Source organism: Penaeus chinensis, chromosome 13 (genome assembly GCF_019202785.1).
Source record: "Penaeus chinensis breed Huanghai No. 1 chromosome 13, ASM1920278v2, whole genome shotgun sequence".
NCBI classification, from domain to species: Eukaryota; Metazoa; Arthropoda; class Malacostraca; order Decapoda; family Penaeidae; genus Penaeus; species Penaeus chinensis.
Window position 1 is genome coordinate 29066974 of NC_061831.1, and position 21913 is coordinate 29088886.

The window sequence follows — 21913 nt, forward strand, 5'->3', positions numbered from 1 at the left end:
TATGGGTATGTCTATCTATGCGTTTCTTGTATATATGTGTATATATATTATATAATATATATATGTATATATATATAAATATGTATATATATACATATTTATATAAATATGTATATATATACATATTTATATAAATATGTATATATATATACATATTTATATAAATATGTATATATATACATATTTATATAAATATGTATATATATACATATTTATATAAATATGTATATATATACATATTTATATAATATGTATATATATACATATTTATATAAATATGTATATATATACATATTTATATAAATATGTATATATATACATATTTATATATATATATACATATTTGTATATATATACATATTTATGTATATATATACATATTTATATATATATATACATATTTATATATATACATATTTTTATATATATATATACATATATATATATATATATATATATATATATATATATATATATATATATTACACACACACACACACACACACACACACACACACACACACACACACACACACACACACACACACACACACACACACGGAAACATGCATACATTATACACATTTACACGCGTAGTTGTACATAAGTATTCGTACACATTCATATTTGTATATAATACACAGATATATATGTATGTGTATATATATATATATATATATAATACATATATATATAATATATATAATACATATATATATATATATTATAGTACATATATATATATATATATATATATATATATTATAGTACATATATTACAAATAATCAGGCATTTGCAAGTACTTTTATATACACGTACCTGCATGGCAACAGAAATGTACGATTTGTGCGTGTGTATGTGCGCGTGCGTATAGGTACATGTATATATGTATATGTATAGATGGACACGTACATGTGTATATATGTATACGTATGTACATATATATATATATATATATATATATATATATATATATATATATACATGTACATACGTATATCTATGTAAGTTTGTATAATATATGCATACGTATGTCTATTTGGAAGTTTTGTTTAAATGAACAGATGCAATTTATTGTTTTATCTTTACCCTACATCAAATTTCAAAATTGTGCCGGCCAAGTTAATCTACCAATTTTCAAAAACTAAGCGAAGACCTACAAGGAAATTTATCTATCGTCTGTGCATAAACCTGACTTGTTCTTCGTTCTACTTATATATATATCGTAACTAAAAGATTGTTATGAACCTATTATTTGTATGATGTTTACGGAGTAGTAGTTGAGAAAGTCGAATAAATACTTGTATAAAGTTATAAATAAGCTTGTACATATATTTCACGATAATGGTAACATAAGAAATCCATTCTAATTATTTTAAGCAAAGCTAATCTACGAGCGCAGAAAAGAATTTACGATTTCATAAAGAAATGTATTATTATAACTGTTTACATAGATATAGACAGACAAATAGACGTGTATGTGAGTTTGTGTGTCGTGGGGGCTTAGGAGACGGAGACGGAGGCCCAGTGTAGGGGATCAGCCCTGCCTTGGTCCTCAGCCTCGCCACGACTGGTTTTGCACGGTCTTTTCTTCTTTCTACTACGCGTTCCTTCTCTCCAATCTCTCACTTTCTGCTTTGACAACTTCCTTCCTCAAACGCATATACATCCTTCACTTGATCTAACCCCTTTACATTACCTTAGCCGACCTTAACCCATTCACTCGTCAATTCCTTTGCTCAACTCAACCACCCTTCACTACCATTTACTATAGTGCTCCATGGCCTTAGATGTCTACCACATTTATTTTGCTTTTAACCATTGACCATTATCCTTATCTCCAACCCCTTCCCTTGTCCAATTCCTAGGGTACAAGAGCCGTGTTGAAGGGATGAAAGGCGAACTTTGGGCCAGTCATGAACGGCCTCAAGGAGCCATGGGCACGGTACGCCCTTGGTTAATTGTCTAGCCCTTGCCCTCATGGGGACTCGGAGGGCTAATTATACCTCTTATCTTCCCCATGGCCAGCAATTAAGAGTTTGTTCCCTTGTTAGTGGCATTGAGGGTTGCCCCTTTATCAACTAACATCTCTGAATCTATCTCTTCTGGTTTACCCACCTCTGACTATCCTTTGATCACGGCAGTGACTACTGCCGAATCAGCTACCCAAGTTAAAACTCAACTCCAAAGCCGCCTCTTTCTCACACCCAATATCCTCCAATCCACCTTCACAATCGTTTTAATGTTATACCTCTTCCCTTATTACAACTCTTCAACCCTGTTGCTCTCATCCCCACAGTGCTCTCTCACTCCACCCTCCCCCAATCCCTTGCTCGTTGTTGTCGTGGGGGGGCTTAGGAGGCGGAGACTGGGACCCAATGCTGGGGAGCTCCTCAACCTTGGGACTCAGCCTTCGACTCAACAAATTTTGCATGGTCTTTCTTTTTCCCTCCTACTTTTTCCTTTGTCCCTACACCAACCCCTTCTTCTATCCACTTCCTAAGGTGTGAGAGCCGTGCTGAAAGGATGAAAGGCTGACTTTGTGCCAGTCCTGAACGGCCTGAGGGAGCCATGGGCACGGTATTCCCCTGCTTTAGTTGTCTAGCCCTTACCCCTCAAGCGACCCTGAGGGGTGGACCGTTTCTCTCCCCAACATACTCCAGGCTTATCATGGTCAACGATGAATAACCATTAACCATTAACCATACCATTATTAGAGGCAATGAGGCTTGCCTCTTCATCAAATAGCTCCACCAATTCAAACTCGCCCGATTCCCTGACCCCAGGCTCTCCTTTGACCACGGCTCTGAACACCAACTAATACCACCTCAATGCCGACTAGTACAGTATCCACCCTAATCAACACCCCAGGAGACATTTCTACTCCCAACATGCTCAACTTCAACAACTATACCCCCACAACCTTCTTCATCAACTACCCCATCCTCCCTTATTACTACATTACAACTTTATTGTCCACCTCCCCATAACACTACCTCCCTCAACATTACTCCCTCTTCCACATGCCCCCGTCCTTCTACTATCCCCATCTCGACAAAATTCTTAAATAATCTATTTAGCCCAGCCAAATGGGACCGATTTTTCGTGATCCTGTTTTCATTCCTCAAATGCATATACATCCTTCACTTGATCTAACTCCTATACAGTGCTACATGACCTTAGATGTCTAGCACATTTATTTTGCTTTTAACCATTAACCATCTCACTCCACACCACTCCCTCCACCCGCCCTCGCCCCTCTACAATTCCCACTTCAAACCTTTTGAGTAGCCTGTTTAGCCCAGCCAATTGGGACAGATTTCTTTTTTGTTTTCCCCAACAGCCCCTTACTCCTCTAAAACCCTTCTCTTTCAACAGTGCCTTCAAAAACGAGTAAGCAATGTTTCCTTCCGCAGTCGTCCTGACCGCTCACGCCTTGTCACATTTGAGTCTCAAGCCTATGCACTATCTACCCTGGTTGACCTTACTGGCAAATCTATTCCTGTCCAACCCCACTTCTCCCCTAATACATGTACAGGAACTGTTGCCATCTCCCCGGCTGATTGCCCAGTATACGACAAAGATTGGTCAGACTGTGGCGACGACCTATTTGCCTGCCTCGTTGACTACGATTCAGTATCAGTGCAGTACTACACTATCCCCTCCCAGAGGCCGCATCAAACCCCCAAATTAATATTGCCAAGATTACCTTTCTTACACATGACCTTCCCCATAAGGTCCATATATAGGAGAATCTTGTCCGGTCAGACCAAGCAACCCCCGCCCCGTCATTGTCACACACGCACACGCACGCACGCACGCACGCGCACACACACACACACACACACACACACACACACACACACACGCACACGCACACGCACACGCACACACACACACACACACACACACACACACACACACACACACACACACACACACACACACACACACACACGCACACGCACACGCACACGCACACGCACACGCACACGCACACGCACACGCACACGCACACGCACACGCACACGCACACGCACACGCACACGCACACGCACGCGCACACGCACACGCACACGCACACGCACACGCACACGCACACGCACACATATATAAAATACATGCATATGTATGTGTCTTTATCTCCTAAGAAAAGTACATAAATTGATTCTGATAATGTAGGAGAAAACTCGTGGAAAACTCTTGTCCCGCAACGAGGCTTTAACAGCGAACTGGTCACTGTCAGACAAAGTATTGCAAAAAACTGGTAGATCAGTTTGGACTACCAGATATAGACTTGTTCGCTTCCCAAAGCAACAGCAAAGCCAATTTGTTCATAACGAAGGCCCAAATCATAAGTTTTCGATGTACTCACACTAGAGCGGAAATGTGCTGCATCATAATAATCAGGCGGCGACAATAGATCAGTCTAAGATTGAATTTCCATTTGGTTCACAGCTGCTTAAGCGGTTCTCTTTGCCTGTTTATTGTGTTTTAAACTAACCCCTGCGTGCAACGAATGGCCAGGGTTACCACCCACTAGCAGTGCAGGATTTTAGCGCAGGTCAGCAAGATTGCTAGACAAGAACGTGACCACTGTATCTCTCTCTCTCTCTCTCTCTCTCTCTCTCTCTCTCTCTCTCTCTCTCTCTCTCTCTCTCTCTCTCTCTCTCTCTCTCTCTCTCTCTCTCACACACACACACACACACACACACACACACACACACACACACACACACACACACACACACACACACACACACACACACACATACACACATATATATATATATATATACATATATATATATACCTATATATACACATACATATATAGACACATCTGTGTGTATAAAAGGTATGAATGAGAATGAATATCTTCACAATACAAGAGATGTATTTGACCGGTTTCGACTTTGTCTTCGTCAAAAATACATGTCATGTATGTCATACGTCATGTATTTCTGACGAAGACAAAGTCGAAACCGGTCTAATGCATCTCTTGTATTGTGAAGATATTTATTCTCATTCATACCTTTTATACATTTGTCAACATGAACGCGGTTCATATGTGTATGTATATATGCATATATATATATATATATATATATATATATATATACATATACATACATATATATATATATACATATACATACATATATATTAGATTCATAGGGCGCGGGCTCCTGGTGGTAGAACTGAAAGAATGCCATCAACAGCAAGAAGGAATAAGGTGATGCGCATGTGGAAGAGGTGGTGTGAAAGAGGCAATTTTGACCAGGAAAGTGCGTTTGGAGAGGAAAGACTTTATAAAGACACCCATGTTTCCGCATATGCCTAGGGAAGACCATTGTTGGAGAATATGGTATCGCCATGTGGTATCATATGCTTTTTCTGGGTCAAATAATATGGCTAAGCATTGTTCTAGTAGTTTGCACAGGCAGCTAGTTAGGGCGATGGGGCGGTGATCTTGAGGGAGGGGGCCCGATTCACTGGCTTACAAGAAGGGGAGGATAAGAGCTTCTCGCCAATGAGGAGGGAAACTTCCTGTCGTCCATATGTGGTTGAAAATTGTTGAGAGGAAGGATAGAGAGGTTGTTGGAAGGTGTCGGAGCATACGCTAATGAATACCGTCAGGACCTTCATGGGGATTGCGGCACGATTGTACGGCAGTGTGGAGTTCAGAGGAAGAAGGAGCATTATAGGACTCAGCAGAGGACAGGGTGAAGGTGATGGGGATGCATTCTTTGATGGTCTTAATGGAAAAGAAGTGTGGAGAAAGGCGAGAACCACTACTGACCTGGCTGAAATAGTCACCCAGTTCATTAGCTACTTGGAGAGGATCGAGATGAGAGTATCTCGAATATAGAGGACGGGGGCTGGATGGGGGGGGGGGGGGTGTTTGCCTGATAGTTTATTGATCCGACGCCAGACAATGAAATAGATTACAGATGTAATTGAGGAAACATAATTTCGCCAGCCAGTTGATTTACTGTTCCGAAATGTACGACGAAGACAGGCGGATGCTACACTATATGAATGCAAACGTATTTGTGCACAGTGACTTATCATCACACATATGCAGTGCCACCTCATTAGCAATTGTTTCTTAGTTCAAATGTTTTGACTTTAACCTCCATGTAGATCATTTCCACGGTGTCCTCCTTTATTCTGTGATATTCTATTGATCTTTCTGGAGATACGGATAATAATAAAGCTCATTCTTATCTACTTTTATTATACAAAAGTTTATACCGTAAATAATTAATATTCAACATCTCAAATATTATGTATATGGGTTCTATATATGCCACTGTAGATTTTACTAACAGGTAAAGACACGTGTGTGTGTGGGTGTTTGCGCCCACGCACATCAGTTTCCTATTGTAAACTACAGGTGATGAGGCGGTAAACAAGAGTTTTTCGAAAGGAAGTGAAAGACAAAATGCCAGTCCCTATTTTTCCCCTTCGTCCGACGAGTGTTCCTTGGGAGCTGCCTGCGGGGTCACACCTGGCTGTTTGGCGGTGTCCTGCACTGCGTCTGCGCTCGCCTCCGTCCGCTCGGGTTCCTTGGCTTCACAGTGCGAGGCGTCTGACCTCTGGCTGGCTGCGGATTCCTTCGCGGCCGATTCCTCCTCCTCCTCCTCCTCCTCCTCCAGGGCATCGTGGACTTTGGCGAGGATGTCAGCCTCGAGGAGACGACACAGCTCCTCGTGGCTCAGAGCGATTTTGTTGGGAGCAACCCTTCTGAGCATGGACCCCAAAGCTCCTTTGCAAAGAAAGAAATATTGGCATATTTTAGTGACATGTTATATGGTCACGTTCTGAAAGTCAACACCAGAAACCATGTTTTGAACATCACACACACACACACACACACACACACACACACACACACACACACACACACACGCACACGCACACGCACACGCACACGCACACGCACACGCACACGCACACGCACACGCACACGCACACGCACACGCACACGCACACGCACACGCACACGCACACGCACACGCACACGCACACGCACACACACATATATATATATATATATATATATATATATATATATCATTCTCTTAAAAAAATGAATTTTCCCTTACATAGCAACAAAAAAGTGATTTTCACTACTTTTCATAAAAAAAAAAAAAAAAATCATGCATGAATTAGATACACTTATTAACTTCACTCTTAAAATTCAGTGATATATCAGAATGACAGACCAAAATCTTGCAAAAGCTACGGTGGTAAGAATATATATTTGTCAACTTTGTTGACAAACCTAAAAAAAACATTAATCATTCGTACATGGCATAAACTTGCTCCACATGGCAGAATAAAACAAGGGTCTGGTGAGTAGTGTTAGAATGAAATATATTGAGACGGTCCTCAAAATCGTTCAGTAATTGATTACTGGAAATTATAATCAATTACTGAGAAATTTCACGCTGTAGCCGATTACGCCCACCACGACTGTATATGCTTGGTGCATAGTGCTATTAGAATCTTGAATAATTTATGTAAGCTGATGGCCACTAATATAACATGTACGATGTTTTGCATCTTTGTAAAATATTATGGATGAAGCTTATGAGCCACTGTCGCTGCAAGGGAGCTGGCAGCGATCAGATAGTAATTATGCTACGAAGGTCTATTTAAGACTACACAAAAAATAATTACCGATACTGTAAAACACTTTTGTTATATAGATGTCCAGCACACAATCCCTCCTTGATATGGTTATCATTACGATAATTATGCTTATAATTTCAATTAATATAATCATTACCATTGTTATTACTTTACTAGGACTACAACTACTACTAGTAGTAGTAGTTATACTGCTGCTACCACCAGTATATATAATAATAAGAACAACAACATTAACAGTAAAAAATATGATTAAGAAGGACATCAGCAACAACAACAAAAAACAAAATACAGAGCAATAGCGACAAAAAAGAAGAAACAAGGGGAGGAGGGGCGGGCACACTGCCTGCGAAGAATGGCAATTAACGTTTTCTCCGGAGTGGCTGGCGGTAAAGGCGAACTAGCACGCGTTCAGGCAAAAAAGGAAAAGAAAAAAAGTCTCCTATTAAACTGATTTGGCTCTACACCGCAATAAACAAATCGAAGCACGCTCTCCAACCCTCCACACAGCAGCGACAAACCAAATATCCCCACACATGGGATTCGCCTCCTTCTGTATTACTCCTTTTTATATTTCCAGCTAGCTAGCTACCCTTAGCGTCTCTTCCCTTCCTTATACTAAAGAGTCCTCCCTGCACCAAGGTATACCTTTACATAAACCTTGTCCTACGCCAATGACCGGGAGGCACACAGGAGCAGGAGATAAAGTACTGAGATCATTCTATGTACATGCCGTCCGACCCATTGTGGACTATGCCTCGGTTGCCCTGATTGCCACCAAGCCAAGACTCAGAGAAAAACGAGACAGTCCAAAATGAAGCTGCCAAAATCATCCTGGGTGCCCCCTCAGGGACAAAGGTCCTCAACCTCCTCAAGGACTCTCGAATTTATTTGCTGGCACCACAGCTTCTTTCCAAGGTCATCCAGGCACCCCAGAACACATACATTGGACACAAAGTACTCAAACGCCTAGAACATGAGCTCTTTACAAACAACTCCTGGCTGTCACACACAGCCAGGGTGTTGATATGCTATCAGCTTAAAGAGCAACTACTTGTTAAGAGCATAAACTTCCCCATCCTGACTATATTGCACCTTGACCGAATTTTCTGAAAGAGGCAATACCCCATGCCTAGACTAAAGGCAGAAGCTGAAGGGTCATTGCAGCCATCACTCCTCTGGGTAGTAGAACTTACTTCACAGATGGATTAGTCGATCATTTGAGACACACTGTAGGCGCCGGCTTTGCAGCAAGGGATGCCACAACATCCATGAGGGTAACAGACTATACCCCCTTGCTACAGGCAGAAGCAGTTGTGGTCATGGGAGCCCTAGCCCACGCATCCCATCCTAATTCACCATTTACAGAGTTGTGAGCACACACAATTTCTAAGACAGGGACACAGCCGCCAGACTGGTAAAAAGATTATGCCTCTCGCTTACATTATGGCGGTTAGAGCACCAGTTCACATTCTGGCCACCGCGGTAAGCATCCAGTGATAATTAATCAATTGAGACAGCTCCAAGTAGCTACCATAGGCCGGGCCACATACACGGAAGGCCCAGGCGAAGCTAGCCTACGCAACTCTCACTGAACTGAACTGATTGCCGTGTGTGTGCGCAGCTGAAGTATACCGCTCATGACACCATGCACGAGAAAGTGATGTTAAAAGTGCGCTACATCAATATACTCACAATAAAAGAAATGAAAACCCACTAGACTTGACCATTAATGTGGAGATTTTGTCACCTTTTTCTCGCTTTATACAGGAGGAGGATTTAGGATCTCAGGAGGATTTTGACCATTTTTCATCTCGCGCATACCAATTACTTTGTCTTCTCGTAAGAGGGGGCCACGAGTGTCTTCATTACCTTGAGGATCAACAGCAGCTGAGGAATGGTGCTCCGTATCCGCCTCCAGGTCCGCATCCGTGCGTGCGTCTGTGCTCTCCATTAGCTGCTGTGTGTGGGCGTCCCTGGACGAGGCCAAGGCGTCGATGAGTCTGCTGCTTTCAGCTTGCCGCTGGCTTCTCGTCTTGCCCTGAACGCGAGCCAACTTTCTTTCGAGGCCAGCGATGTACTGCAGGGAGTCATCCAGCGGGATATACATGCCTGGAAACAAAGCAACAAAAATGTGAACATAAAATAGCACTTAGTCTCCTTCAGGAGTGCTTGCTATACTACCTGATATGTGCATAAATAAGATACACAGACAGACAGTCATTGTTGGTATGTATATTTATATTTATATTAATATAAATATAAATATGCATAAGTATATAAGCATATATAGTTTTTCATGTAGAGTCAGGAGCAAATGAAAGGCTAACTGCTTAGACAGCATACGTCCTTGCTGGTGGTCTCTGCACACTGTGGTCTGTGCAACTAGCAGTCAGCATTTAACAAAAATGCCAAATGTCTCTTTAACTACAGCTAAAATTTAAATAGGACTGTGAAATTAAGCACAAGTATCTGCTCACTATAAGTAGAAACAGTAAATGTACCAGAGTTACATGTAAGATCTATGGAATAATTGTCAGGCCACGTAACCTCTAGACCCTTAGTTCTCAACCTTTTAATGCTTATGACCTCCTCAAACTGCTGACATGTTTGCAACCCCCACCTCAAATCTCAAACACATCCATCACTCCATCAACAATTCTTGGCTATGAAAGAAAAAATCTGCAATATGTACAAAGCTTATTTATCTAATTGTAATACAATATCCCTTATAGACTTGTAATTATTGTATATCCATAGGAACAATTACTAACATCTTACAAACTGGCCTACAATATTTATCCCTAAGTGTTCACAACCCTCCCCTAGGGGGCCGTGACCCTCTGGTTGGAAACACTGCTCTAGACACTTGCCTTAACCCAATGCCAGGAGAAAAATCCAGAGAATGAGATAAGGGGACAGGTGAAAGTGGTGAATTCTCGGGAAGAATGTCAGAAGGAAAGGGATCTGGCGAAGGACATTGTTGTGACTAAGGACAGTGGGGCAGGAAGAGGGAATGGTGATGCACATGGAGGAGGAGCAGATGGGGTGTTTTTTAGTAGTAGGAAGAGGGGTAGGGGGGGACTTGAGGAAGAGGATGGATATTGGGATATTGGTAAATAGTTTGACTGTAGAGCGAATAGGAACAGAGGGATTGGAGGGTAAATGAGGGAGGGGAGCATTCATTTGGGTCATGTTTAGGGAATTTTGGATGTTTTCAAGAGTTTCTGGAGGCGGGTTGGGTGGGGATGTCTGAGAAACAAGGGTTTTCTCATGTGGAGGCGAAGAGGGAATAGATTCCGAGGAGTAGAAGGAGAGGTGGTGGGTGTAGGAGAGGATGTGGTAGAAGATGGGGTGAGACAGGTAGAGTAAGATGGTGGGGCACTGGGGAAGTGGTAGAGATTGGAATACCTGGATTTAGACTGGGGGAGAAAGGGAGTAAAAATAGGATGCTCCCCCAGTATCTCTTCAAGGGAAGAGATAATGGGGGAGATGCTGAGATTTCTTGAGTAGATGGGAGGGGAGCAGAGGGAAGTACAGTTTTGGAATAGAAGAAAGAGAAAAACCTTGTCAGCGTGCTTCTTGTCTGGCCTCAAGTAGATTGAGGCCTTGTTGGAATCTGAGAACTGCTACCTCAGATTCGAGCTTGCAGACAGGGCAACTCCTATAAAATACATTATGGGAGCCACCACAATTGGCAAATGTGCATGACTGAGCAGGGCATTTTGAACTGTCAAGACCAGGTTGGACGCATAGAGGACAACAGGCTGTGGAGAGACAGTGTTTGGCTGGCTGGCCAAAACAAATGAGTGCATGGGCTTGGGACTTAGATGTAACTGAAAAAGCAAGAACAATTGGAATGGGTGCAAAGGATAATTTGCCTACTTATTTTTGGAGACATTGCTGGAAGAGACGGGTATTGTCAGACTAAGGGGCTATTGTGGGAATTTCAAAGAATTGATCCCGCTTGGCTGGGCCAAAAAGAGTACTCAAAAGATTTGCAGAGGTGGAAGCAGTAGAAGGAAAAGGGCAAGAGGATGGTGGGGTGGTATGGAGAGTGGTAGTACTGTTGGGAGGACAATAAGGTTGACCTGGGTGGATGAATTGCAATGGATAGAGTTGACAATAAACACTGAGGAGAGGGTATTAGTAACAGTGGTCAGAGTTGTGGTCAAAGGAGAAGCAGGAGTTGGAAAACCAGAGAAATCATTCTTAGATAGGCTAGCTGATGAAAGGGCAAGCCTTAATGCCCTTAATAAGGGCAAAATAAATGGGGAGAGAAACTGTCTACCCCAGGGGGTAAGGGATAGACATTTAACCAAGGGAATACTGTGCCCATGGCTCCTGGAGGCTGCTCATGATGGACACAAAGCCAGGCTTTCATTCTTTCAGCATGGCTCTCATTCCTTAGGAAGTGGACAGAAGAAGAGGATGAAGAAGAGAAGGAAAGGAAAGGGGGAGAGGAAAAGACCATGCAAAATTGTTGACGAGAGGGCTGAGGTCAAAGGGAGGGGTGATCCCTTGCTCGAGAGCAATGGGCAAGGGATTTGGGGGGTATAGTTGAACATGGGGATGCACCAATGTTAAGACAGGTAATATCTGACCTCTCCTGTGACTTCTCAGCCCTTCTAGGGCATCATTGCTAGCAAAACTGTCCTTTTCTCACCCCTTTACTAATACCAACATCAATATGAGCCCTCTCATTCCAACACTATTCCATCATACATTTTATCTTATTTCAAAGTATGTGCTTCGTGGCATGTGTTTAACATATCCCCTGGTCATGCCTGAATCAAAATGTTGTAAACATCCACCATTTACAGAGAGAGAGAGAGAGAGACAAATGAAAGATTCAACAAACCTTCTCCCTGTTGGTCTTTGTCTTGTGGCGAAAAGGAGTCTTCAAAGCCCATGCCAGCCTCTGACGAGGGGTCCCTTGTTGAACCCCAGGGATCCATGCCTTGCATCTGAATAGCAAAAAGTAACATTAGTTATATGACTTGTACCAAGAGTTGGTGTAAGTGCATGTTGTATAGTATACTAGGACTGGAATCATAATGATGTTAGCTAAGATAATAAAAAAGAAAATGTACTAAGTATCTGGACGTGGGATTCTCTGGGAAACATCCCTATGGCTTGGTTCAAAAACCTCCTCCTCAAGAACCTCTTCCTTATGTCCTTTTCTTAGTCTTGTGCTACTTTATAGGACCACCTAAAAGAGTTCTGCAACCTGTACATCTACTGCTAGTAATTTAGAATTCTTTCACTATTGCTGCAATGTATATTAGTGTTGCTTATACCCAATTTTTGTACAATAAGACAAAAATACATCTTGTTTTTACTTTTAATTCACAAAGGATTTTTTTATCAGTTTGGATATAGATGCAGGCAGGGGGTGCATTACGGCAGAGTCCAACCCCTAGAAGTGTAAGAACCACCTATCTATAACAAAGGCAAATTAGAAGAAGAAAGCTATTCCAGCAAAAAAAGACCTTACATGCAATAGAAGCTGTAAGAATAAAATAATGAAAGGTCCACAGGATGCAGAGAATTATATAATGCAAGCAAATGGTCATCACATTCTATTTCCAGTAAAACTAAAATATAATGGAATAATTACTTTGAACACTAATATAATCTTATATGGTTAGCATATTTCCAATTTGGTCCTTAGCCATGACCCTCCCCCATTAAACAGTGGTTCATATACAGTATTTACATCAGTCTTCATATGTTCACATGATTTTAATATAGCACTTTAGAAAAATGAGTAAAAAAATCAAACATGTATCATATTCTGGTTGGGGTCAAGAACATCTTCAAATATTCATTACTGCTTAATTTTCTGACAAATCTACATCAAAGGGAATTCTATAAAGATCACAAGAGGTATATATCCTATAGCCAAATATATCCCATATTATTATCAAATTGAAAAAGCTCAAAATTGGCCCTCATGCCCAGAGGAGGTATAATTCTTATGACAACAACCATTTGGCAGACAGCAATGTCAATTATCTCAATAGCAAATATCTTATATTGCTCATAACAGAAGAGTTTTAGGCTGTCATTGGTAACTGATCACTCTTTCAGGTGGCAGTCTCTCTAAGCCAGTGGTTCTCAAACTGGTGGGGAGCTGCAAGGTTCCATGGTATAATTTTAAGTTGCTCTTATTCTTCTGTCAAGTTTCATGCTTGTCATTTAAACTTGGAACTTGTATTTATTTAGTTTTGAGCTCTAGTATTTTGTGGAAAAGGCAAAGATGCACTTTGCTGAATAGATAAATTCATGTGGGGGGGGGGGGGGGGAAGAACAGGGTGCTGCAGAAAGCGTGAATGAGAAGAGCTTGGGAACCACTGCTCAAATCATAGCAACTTCCTTTTGCATGTAGTCTGTTTTATTAGTTATATAATGATTCTGGATATATCTAGCTTATAGAAACCATATTTTGCTGCCTATTGTGCTCTTTGTTTTCTGTCAGTTGTTTCTGTTAAGTTTATATTAACTACAAAACAAAGAAATAATGGACAGGGAACATTAAGAAAAATATTCAACTTAATCTTAACCATGATATGTCCCAAGTTTAAAACTGTTTACACCTTCTCTAAATTCCTTATACCTGTAAATAATTTTAATATCTATGTCAACATTTTTGAAAATTCACATACAGCAAGACAGATCCAACCAAATCTGTGAATACACTTAGTGTAAATAAAAAGAGAAGACACAAATTTGGGTTACTTCAATAAAATAATGTAAATTGATATCTGTGGAAAATCTTGAAACAAGAAACATGCAGAGATAAATAAATAAAAAATCTTAAGGAACCATTATAACCACTCATAATAAAAGAAACATAAGTAAAGATAAGCCCAAAATCACTTATCAAAGATAAACCTGCCATGACTCAAGCCCTTGTCTGTGCCCTGGCACTCCAGCAATAAACAAACATCTCCCAAGCATACTTTGGCAAAAAAAAACGTGTGCACCTTTGAGGTGATCTACTATGAAATAAGAAGGAATATGCTAAAATCATTCATGACTTTAGAGGTAAATTATATACTACGGTATAGTACTATTGAGTATATACTATATAAATTAAATTTTATAAATTTTAGTTTGATTCCATTTGTTACAATGGATATTCTTGCTGTAACATAATGTTTGTTTCATTTTGCATCTAAGCTATCCCGTGTGCAAGGAATGGCCGGGATTACAAAAAGCTTCTTAAGAGGATCAGAAATAATTGACATTAAATAACAAAATAAAAGATCAAGAGAAGAACTAAAGGAGGAAAGAGAAATAGAAACCAAAGAAAAAGAGATCCAGGAAATATAAACTTATTTTTGTCTAAAATCTTGTAAGAAAGAAAGAGGAGATACTATTTTCAGTATAATAAATAAGTTGTAAGCAGAATATTTTATTACAAGGCTACATCCACTGGTGGCGAGGGATTCGAACGCAGGTCAGCAAGATTGCTAGACGAGATTGCTACCGCTGCACCACACAGCACCCCTGTGCTACGCCCCCTGGACACCCTCGCAATGTAAACAAGACGAGCCAAAATTGGGGGATCTTCTCTTTTCTTTTACGTATAGCACCCTTGGGAAGCATTTGCACACATATTACCATAGAAGAACTTTGTCTTGGTTTGTATTATTCTATCATTTCATGTAGGTTTTATTACCCAACTCTGCCACTACCTTATACTACATATTGTCCCAAAATCCAAACCTAACCTTTCCTACCTTCTATTTATTCCCCAGAGAGGGGGGCAAGCCCCCTATACCCCCCTTTATTAGTATGTTGTGCCAACTTACAGAAAATATGACATTAAGAACTCTGGCAGTGTGAGGGTATTGTGGTCTTCCTCTCTGAGCATTGACATGCAGAGGATATTATCATCATTTGTCGGTCAATATGAGGCCGCTGCAGATGTACCAGTGTTGCTAATGATTCTATTTTTTATGCTCTATAAGATACCAGTGCCCATTTCCCACTATCTCTGTGCATCGCTCTTGGTAACATTAACCTCAGTTTCATCCAAGTTTTTCATTTTGGGCTCTTTGATACTTGAGTCAAATAACTTTGTTACTTTTTATTTGAAACAAGTATGTAGAAGATAAGAGTCCTAGGGTAGTTTTCTGGAATAGCATTGCATAACCAAGAGTGACAATTTTTGTATTGATGGCTTCCTCTCACCCTCTAATACACATATATGTATGAATTATGCTGTGGAACTCCCCCAAACCCCCACACTCTTGGCTCTGATAGCCGGGGAGGGCATGAAAGAGACCAATGAAATTGCAGCGTAAAATATGAATAATGTACACAGAATCAGTCACCTTCCTTGCCTTCCAATGGTATCAGGGCCAAGAATGTGGGGATTTGCGAGTGTTTCACAGCATAATTTCAATATATTTGGATAGTACAGAATGAGAGGAAATCCATCGATGCCAAAATTGTGACATTTCCTAGATTTATTTTCATTATAAAATATGGCAGGATGAAACTTAACTTCACCCAGTTAAGTGTATTGAGAAATATTGCAAGAGGGTAGAAGTGCACACCCAAAATTTTAGGAAACAAAGTGTGATACCAGTATGGATACAGTTTGAACATTGTATTATTTTTTCCCCTTGAAGCTCCATTTAAATAAAGACTAAAACATTTTGTGTGAGGTAGATGATTCAGTGATTTCTTAAAATGACACCTGCAGTGCCTTTCAGAGTTTTTCATATTGTTAATGCATTTTATTCAACTCCATTTGAAACCTGTCACAATCTGTGATGGTCACCAACTGGACTGGCTCCTTACTTGATGATAAATCCCTTGGTAATTCTTTTAGCATGTATTAATTTGTGCAAAGCCAATGGCAAACTTGTAGATGCCTTTCAATTTTGTTACTGTGATTCATCTTTGGCTATGAAGCCTTAGTATGGCTGTAAACAAGAGTGTTTTTTAATTACACTACATTGCTGAGCATGTAAGGTTGGAAAGGTAGCAATGTAATTATATTTAAGTTCAATATCTGCCCAACTTCTATCCAGTCTCCACTTGAAGGTGTTGAGGGAGTTTGCCTTCAGAACTTCTGGGTGCAGAGCATTCCAAATGGGAACCACACAAAAGAGAAAAGAATTATAACAAATTTCAAATCTAGATTGATTCTGGAAAACATTGTAGTCGTGTCTCCATGTTATTGCATCCTCACTTCTTTCAAGAATATCTTGGCTTAAATACTCATGATAGTAAGCTTTGATAATTTTAAACATTGCTGTCATGTCTCCTCTTGCCAATCAGTGAGCAAGAGTTGGCAATTCCATCTCTCTCAATCACTGTATGATAGGTATTGCAGCCCAGGTACTATCTTTGTAGCCCTGCACTGAACATTTTCCGCCCTTGCTATCGGGACGATCAAATCAAGATTGTCGATGGAGATAGTGATCATATCTCCTCAACGATTAATTTGCACAAGGAACAATGCCTAGAATCGTTGAAAGCAGTGGATTTCATGCAGAAAAATATCAAAATTGTTTCGAAAGTAACCCACTACCCTCTTCTACATATTGACCCGAAACTAGAAATTTACCAATTTAAATCTGCATGCAATTAAATCTTGCTAAATCCTGCATCACCTCAATAAACGAGAAGAAATCGCAGGGAGTTCAGCGTTGAGCTTTGGACGAATAAAAGGAATCAACAAATCTGTCACTTGCACAGAAGTTGCTCGTCAAAGGCACATTCTCTCCCGCTTCTTCGTCCTCCTTTTGAAGAGCTGGAACAGCTTTAGTGTCAAAGGCACATTCTTTCCCTCTCCTTCGTCTTCCTTCTGAAGAGTTTTAGTAACAAGAGTCCAAGGCACGCCCACCGCCAGCTGGCCCTCCTGCGTTTGTTTACATCGGTGACGTCACAGTCATTCATAAAGCGCGGGGGGCGGCCTGGGGGGGGGGGGGCGGCCTTCGTCACCTGGAGGCTCGAACGAACACATCTTGTCATGACCTGGAACATTCAAAGAAGCAGAAAATATCCGATCGTCTTACACTGTCTTCACTAATAAACTAGGCATTGCAAGAAGATAGTACAGCTGTAAGTTACTCTGGCATTTGCCTCTTGTTTACATGTTATTAACAAAGCATAATGTAAAGAATGGCAAAGCAATATCTCAGGTTTAATAAAAGCCATCGTGAAATCTATAAAAGGTACTCACGTAATATGTTTAATTTTGCTACATGTATACAAGATACCCATATCGTCTTCCAAAACATTTTTTTTTCTATTCTTGAAAATCATAATTGTACTGACTGCTCTGTCCAATTCTGCATCAAAATAGCTGGATCTCTGATGGAAGGCCTTCAGCCTGGAGTGTAGCATCATTGGTTCTGTGTCAAGGGATTGCACAGCCACCAACTGCACACTCTGGGAAAGGCTAAAAAAACCTGTCCCCACATATTTTGGCAAGATGGAGTGTGGAATGGTTCTTTGAGATACATTGTTAGGAAAGCTTTCATGTCCACTGTCATTGTATAGTGTAGGCTGCAGCACATCCCATGCATGACATTTGATTGACATGCTACTGTCTTAAGTATTTACCAGTTTAACTTTATGATTTCTTATTGGTGATGGTTCATGCAGGGGCGGATCCAAAACTATTCTGAAGGGGGGGCAGTTGATAAAGGGGGGCACTTATAAACCTTTGTATTGCTGTAGGAAATCAGTTTAGTTTACACCATAGGTTATGCTCACTTTGAGTGGTTTGAAAATTATTTATAGAAAGTTTTAGCCATGCTACTTTTTATATCCTGCCACTACCTTGACAGAGAAAGATTGTCATTCTATGTTTTATAATTATTTGTTTTATAATGATTTGTTTTATAATGATTTGATGGTGAGAATGATAATTGCCGATTATATGTTTTGTTTTTGGATGATCCGAGAATGATGAAGAGGGGCGCCACATTTCCAACAGGGGGCGCCAGACTAGTTTCAGAGCAGTGAGGGGGGCAGCTGCCCCCAGTTGCCCCAAATATAAAAGGAGAGCAGTTAGAAAAGCCCATGACATAAGTAGACCTGTAGCCAAAATTCAAGACTCAAAAACTACAAAAGAAATTAAAATTATGAATTAAACTTGAAAAAAATTCTGGAAGTAAAAGATACCATCTAAAAAACAACAAAACAGATCAATGGACAAGATCTGAAGACAGAAAGCTAGATATGCATCTACCAAGAAAAAAGTAAAACAAAATCTGATAAATCAATTCATAGAAACCATGCGGATGATGCAGAAGTCAAGAAGAAAACCTGGAGCATTTACTGTTACAATGCCAAAGATTCCATTCACACAATACAATTGACAGATGCAGTAAAAATAATCATGTTTCATAACATAACGACAAATCTCCTGATTAAAGATGCAGATTACCAACGAATTTGAGAAACTACATTCTGGAACACAAAAAGCTTCTTAAGAGGATCAGAAATAATTGACATTAAATAATAAAATAAAAGATCAAGAGAAGAACTAAAGGAGGAAAGAGAAATAGAAACCAAAGAAAAAGAGATCCAGGAAATATAAACTTATTTTTGTCTAAAATCTTGTAAGAAAGAAAGAGGAGATACTGTTTTCAGTATAATAAATAAGTTGTAAGCAGAATATTTTATTACAAGGCTACTAAATTATTCCATACAATAAAACTTGACTAAATAACATAATATTAGCAAAACAGTGAATGGAAGAATAAAATACTATGTAGAAGGGCTTTTCACTCTATTGCTTTTTCAGGCCATTACGAACAAGAGGTTCATAGAGTTCAATTTATGTATTCGGTCACATTGGTAATTAAACACACAATGACTTGAGATAGTTTGTTGCTCCTCATTGCTGTGTTTATGTTGGTTGTGCTGAAGCCTATTCTAAATTCTTGTTTGCTGTGGGGCCAACCATTTTTTGTAATGGAGGCTAGACACCATATGGGGAGGTGATGTTCAATGTCAAAATAACTACAAAGGTGCTCCACTTTATGCCAGAAGACACTGCTTTACTAGTCAATTCATTATCCATGGAGTCCTGTGCATACCATGTCCCAAGTGTGATTTCTGCCTTGCTAAGATGTAATATGCAGACCTCTTTCCCCCAACAATGGTGCTGGTGTTCTTTCCCAAGTATATTATTATAATACATTTGGAAAATAACATCAGCAAGACTGTTGGGGAAAAGAGGTCTGACCATATCTTAGCAAGGAACATGGTATGTACAAACATGGGAGCAGCTACTTGCACACTTGACTTACCTCTCTGCTTGTCCTTTGTAAATGAATCATTAATGTACAAATGTTATTAAGATAGTGTATGTAGTATATGTGTATAGAATTAGTCTGTTTTCTTATTATAACTAAGCTTTCTCTCTACTGTGTATGAATAAATGATTTATCAGAATATTCCTGAGCACTGATGTGTATCACTCATAGCAGGATGAATTTCTGCTCAGAGATTTTGGATCCCAAGATATCCTCGAACAAACCAGGTGCAGATGGCAGGGAAGTCAGTAACTTGGTGAGTATTTTTTATTTTTATTTTGTATTTTTAAAGAGAAGCCTTCAGTTTGATCATGAAGAGTTAATAGATTGTTGTGGTAGAATCACTGTTTCAGATGGGACTGTTGGTGCAATATTTCAGAATACTTGAGTGGGAAGCAAGAATCCCAGAGGGTTGATGTAACCGAGAAGCATTGTTACAGTTATTGTTACAATAAGAAAGAAAAAAATTATGTCTATGTAAAAGCTAAAGTTTAAAATGTAATTAGTCTATTGCAATGCAGCTCTTTATATGGGAAGTGGGTACATTTTTTTATGCTTTAGTAATTTTATACTAGTTTGTAAAATGGTAAAACTTTGTAATTTCTGACATTAGATCAGTTTTTCATTTAACCCAATTGCCACCTATGGCATTAATTCATGTCATGCCCAATGTAATACAAGTTTATTTATTGTATTTACACATAGATGGCTCTATAAGAGCTTAGTCACCAATGAGTCAGTTATTAGTCCTACCTACCTCACCTGTTTACCCTTTTCCTTGACTCTTGGAAAGGGTCTTTTGCTTTATTTCATTGTCTTAAATGTTATTGAGAATTTAATAACAATTAAATAATCATAACATCAATAATAGTAATAACATTATCGATGTCAACTGCATTAAAAAGAAAAACACATTTACCTGCAAATTCAAGGAATGGGGAAATCAGGATGGGTCACTAGGGCTACTGATAGAGTCCTTGCAGGCAGAGCAAATGTGGAGCCATCTGTATGTAACAACATTCACAAAAAACTACAGGAGACAGAACATAAATCTGTGGCAGTTGGGTTAAATAGATTTTTTGGGAAATAAACCCATATATATTAATTCAGAATGAAGTAAATAGTCAGTACATCCCAAGCTTTTCAAGTTTAGAAATCAAAGAATTACATAACTTGTTCTAAAGATATTTTTCTGCCACGTCTTCTGCATTTCCAGATAAGTGAGGATCCATCAGCCAGAAAAAAGGGGTTCATGGGAGAGTACTTCATTCGGCCTCCCATTGACGTGTCCCTGGTTTTCCCTGTACCTGTTCACATTAGCCATATTATTATAAATTCCCGGTTGGATCACATGAACAGCAATGGCTTTACTGTTTTTACAAGGCTGGACGACACCTCTCCAGTTCAACAAAAAGTATCAGATAAAGTAAATTCTTTAGGCAAATCTTCTGAAATAAGTGGAAATAGCAAGCAATTAGGAGAAACTTTGGCCAGATCCCCTTTGTCAGATACATTTCTTCAAAAGGAATTTTATTCCTGTGCTGCAGAGCCGGATTTAGAAGCATCTAAGAATAACTTTTCAAAAAATGTGGCCTCTTCTGAAGTAAAGCAGAATATGAGACCCATTGCTCAAACAGAAGAAAAATTTGAAGATTTGTATTTTTGTGTTGGCAAGTTCTTTACCCAGAATGCGGAAAGAATTGTTCTTAGAAATCCTCATTATCAGCACTGGTTGCATATACCAATGCCAGGTTTTGATATAAGGAATCAAGTTCAAGAAGAATACAAGGGATCTCTGAAGCACCCCAACAGACAAGCATTGAAGGTAGTGAAGAGCATGATTATCAGGATAATGTGCACAGTAGCAAAGGGCCCACCAGTCATTCAGTCCCTTGAAGTCTGGGGTCAGCCCAGCATCACCACAAGCAAGAGTCAAAAAAGGTTCCTTTTAGATAAGTGG

At 39.7% G+C, this 21913-nt stretch overlaps 2 protein-coding genes across 4 annotated transcripts in view; one reads left to right on the forward strand and one right to left on the reverse strand.

Annotated features, from left to right (window-relative positions):
* Positions 1-6225: 6225 nt before the first annotated feature.
* LOC125031537 lies at positions 6226-17548 on the reverse strand. 2 transcript variants are annotated; one of them, XM_047622417.1, is made up of 4 exons: positions 17250-17548; positions 12522-12627; positions 9533-9772; positions 6226-6773 (listed from the first exon to the last, which is right to left on the reverse strand). In XM_047622417.1, the coding sequence occupies exons 2-4, from the start codon at positions 12625-12627 to the stop codon at positions 6460-6462; spliced, it is 660 nt and encodes a 219-aa protein (XP_047478373.1). In that variant the 5' UTR covers positions 17250-17548; the 3' UTR covers positions 6226-6459. The 2 variants fall into 2 exon arrangements, with proteins under 2 accessions (XP_047478373.1, XP_047478372.1); XM_047622416.1 differs by having other exon boundaries at positions 17296-17546.
* Positions 17549-17598: 50 nt separating this feature from the next.
* Positions 17599-21913, forward strand: part of LOC125031536 (RING finger protein 37-like) — an 8085-nt gene continuing 3770 nt past the window's right edge. The window contains exons 1-3 of one of the 2 annotated variants that reach the window (XM_047622413.1): positions 17599-17746; positions 20125-20209; positions 21170-21913. The exon at positions 21170-21913 is cut by the window's right edge and continues 118 nt beyond it. In XM_047622413.1, coding sequence (XP_047478369.1) covers positions 20129-20209; positions 21170-21913 — 825 coding nt within the window. In that variant the 5' untranslated portion in view covers positions 17599-17746; positions 20125-20128. The remainder of the gene's footprint in view (positions 17747-20124; positions 20210-21169) is intronic. The other variant, XM_047622414.1, reaches the window with a different exon arrangement.

What these genes read in the sequence shown, in the direction of transcription:
- LOC125031537 (XM_047622417.1), bottom strand. Translation starts at nt 12,627, where the DNA reads ATGCAAGGCATGGATCCCTGGGGTTCAACAAGGGACCCCTCGTCAGAG. An exon ending in CAAAGACCAACAGGGAGAAG is followed by an intron (nt 9,773 to 12,521) that starts GTTTGTTGAATC and finishes CTTTGTTTCCAG; the next exon opens with GCATGTATATCCCGCTGGAT. An exon ending in AGCTGCTGTTGATCCTCAAG is followed by an intron (nt 6,774 to 9,532) that starts GTAATGAAGACA and finishes TTCTTTGCAAAG; the next exon opens with GAGCTTTGGGGTCCATGCTC.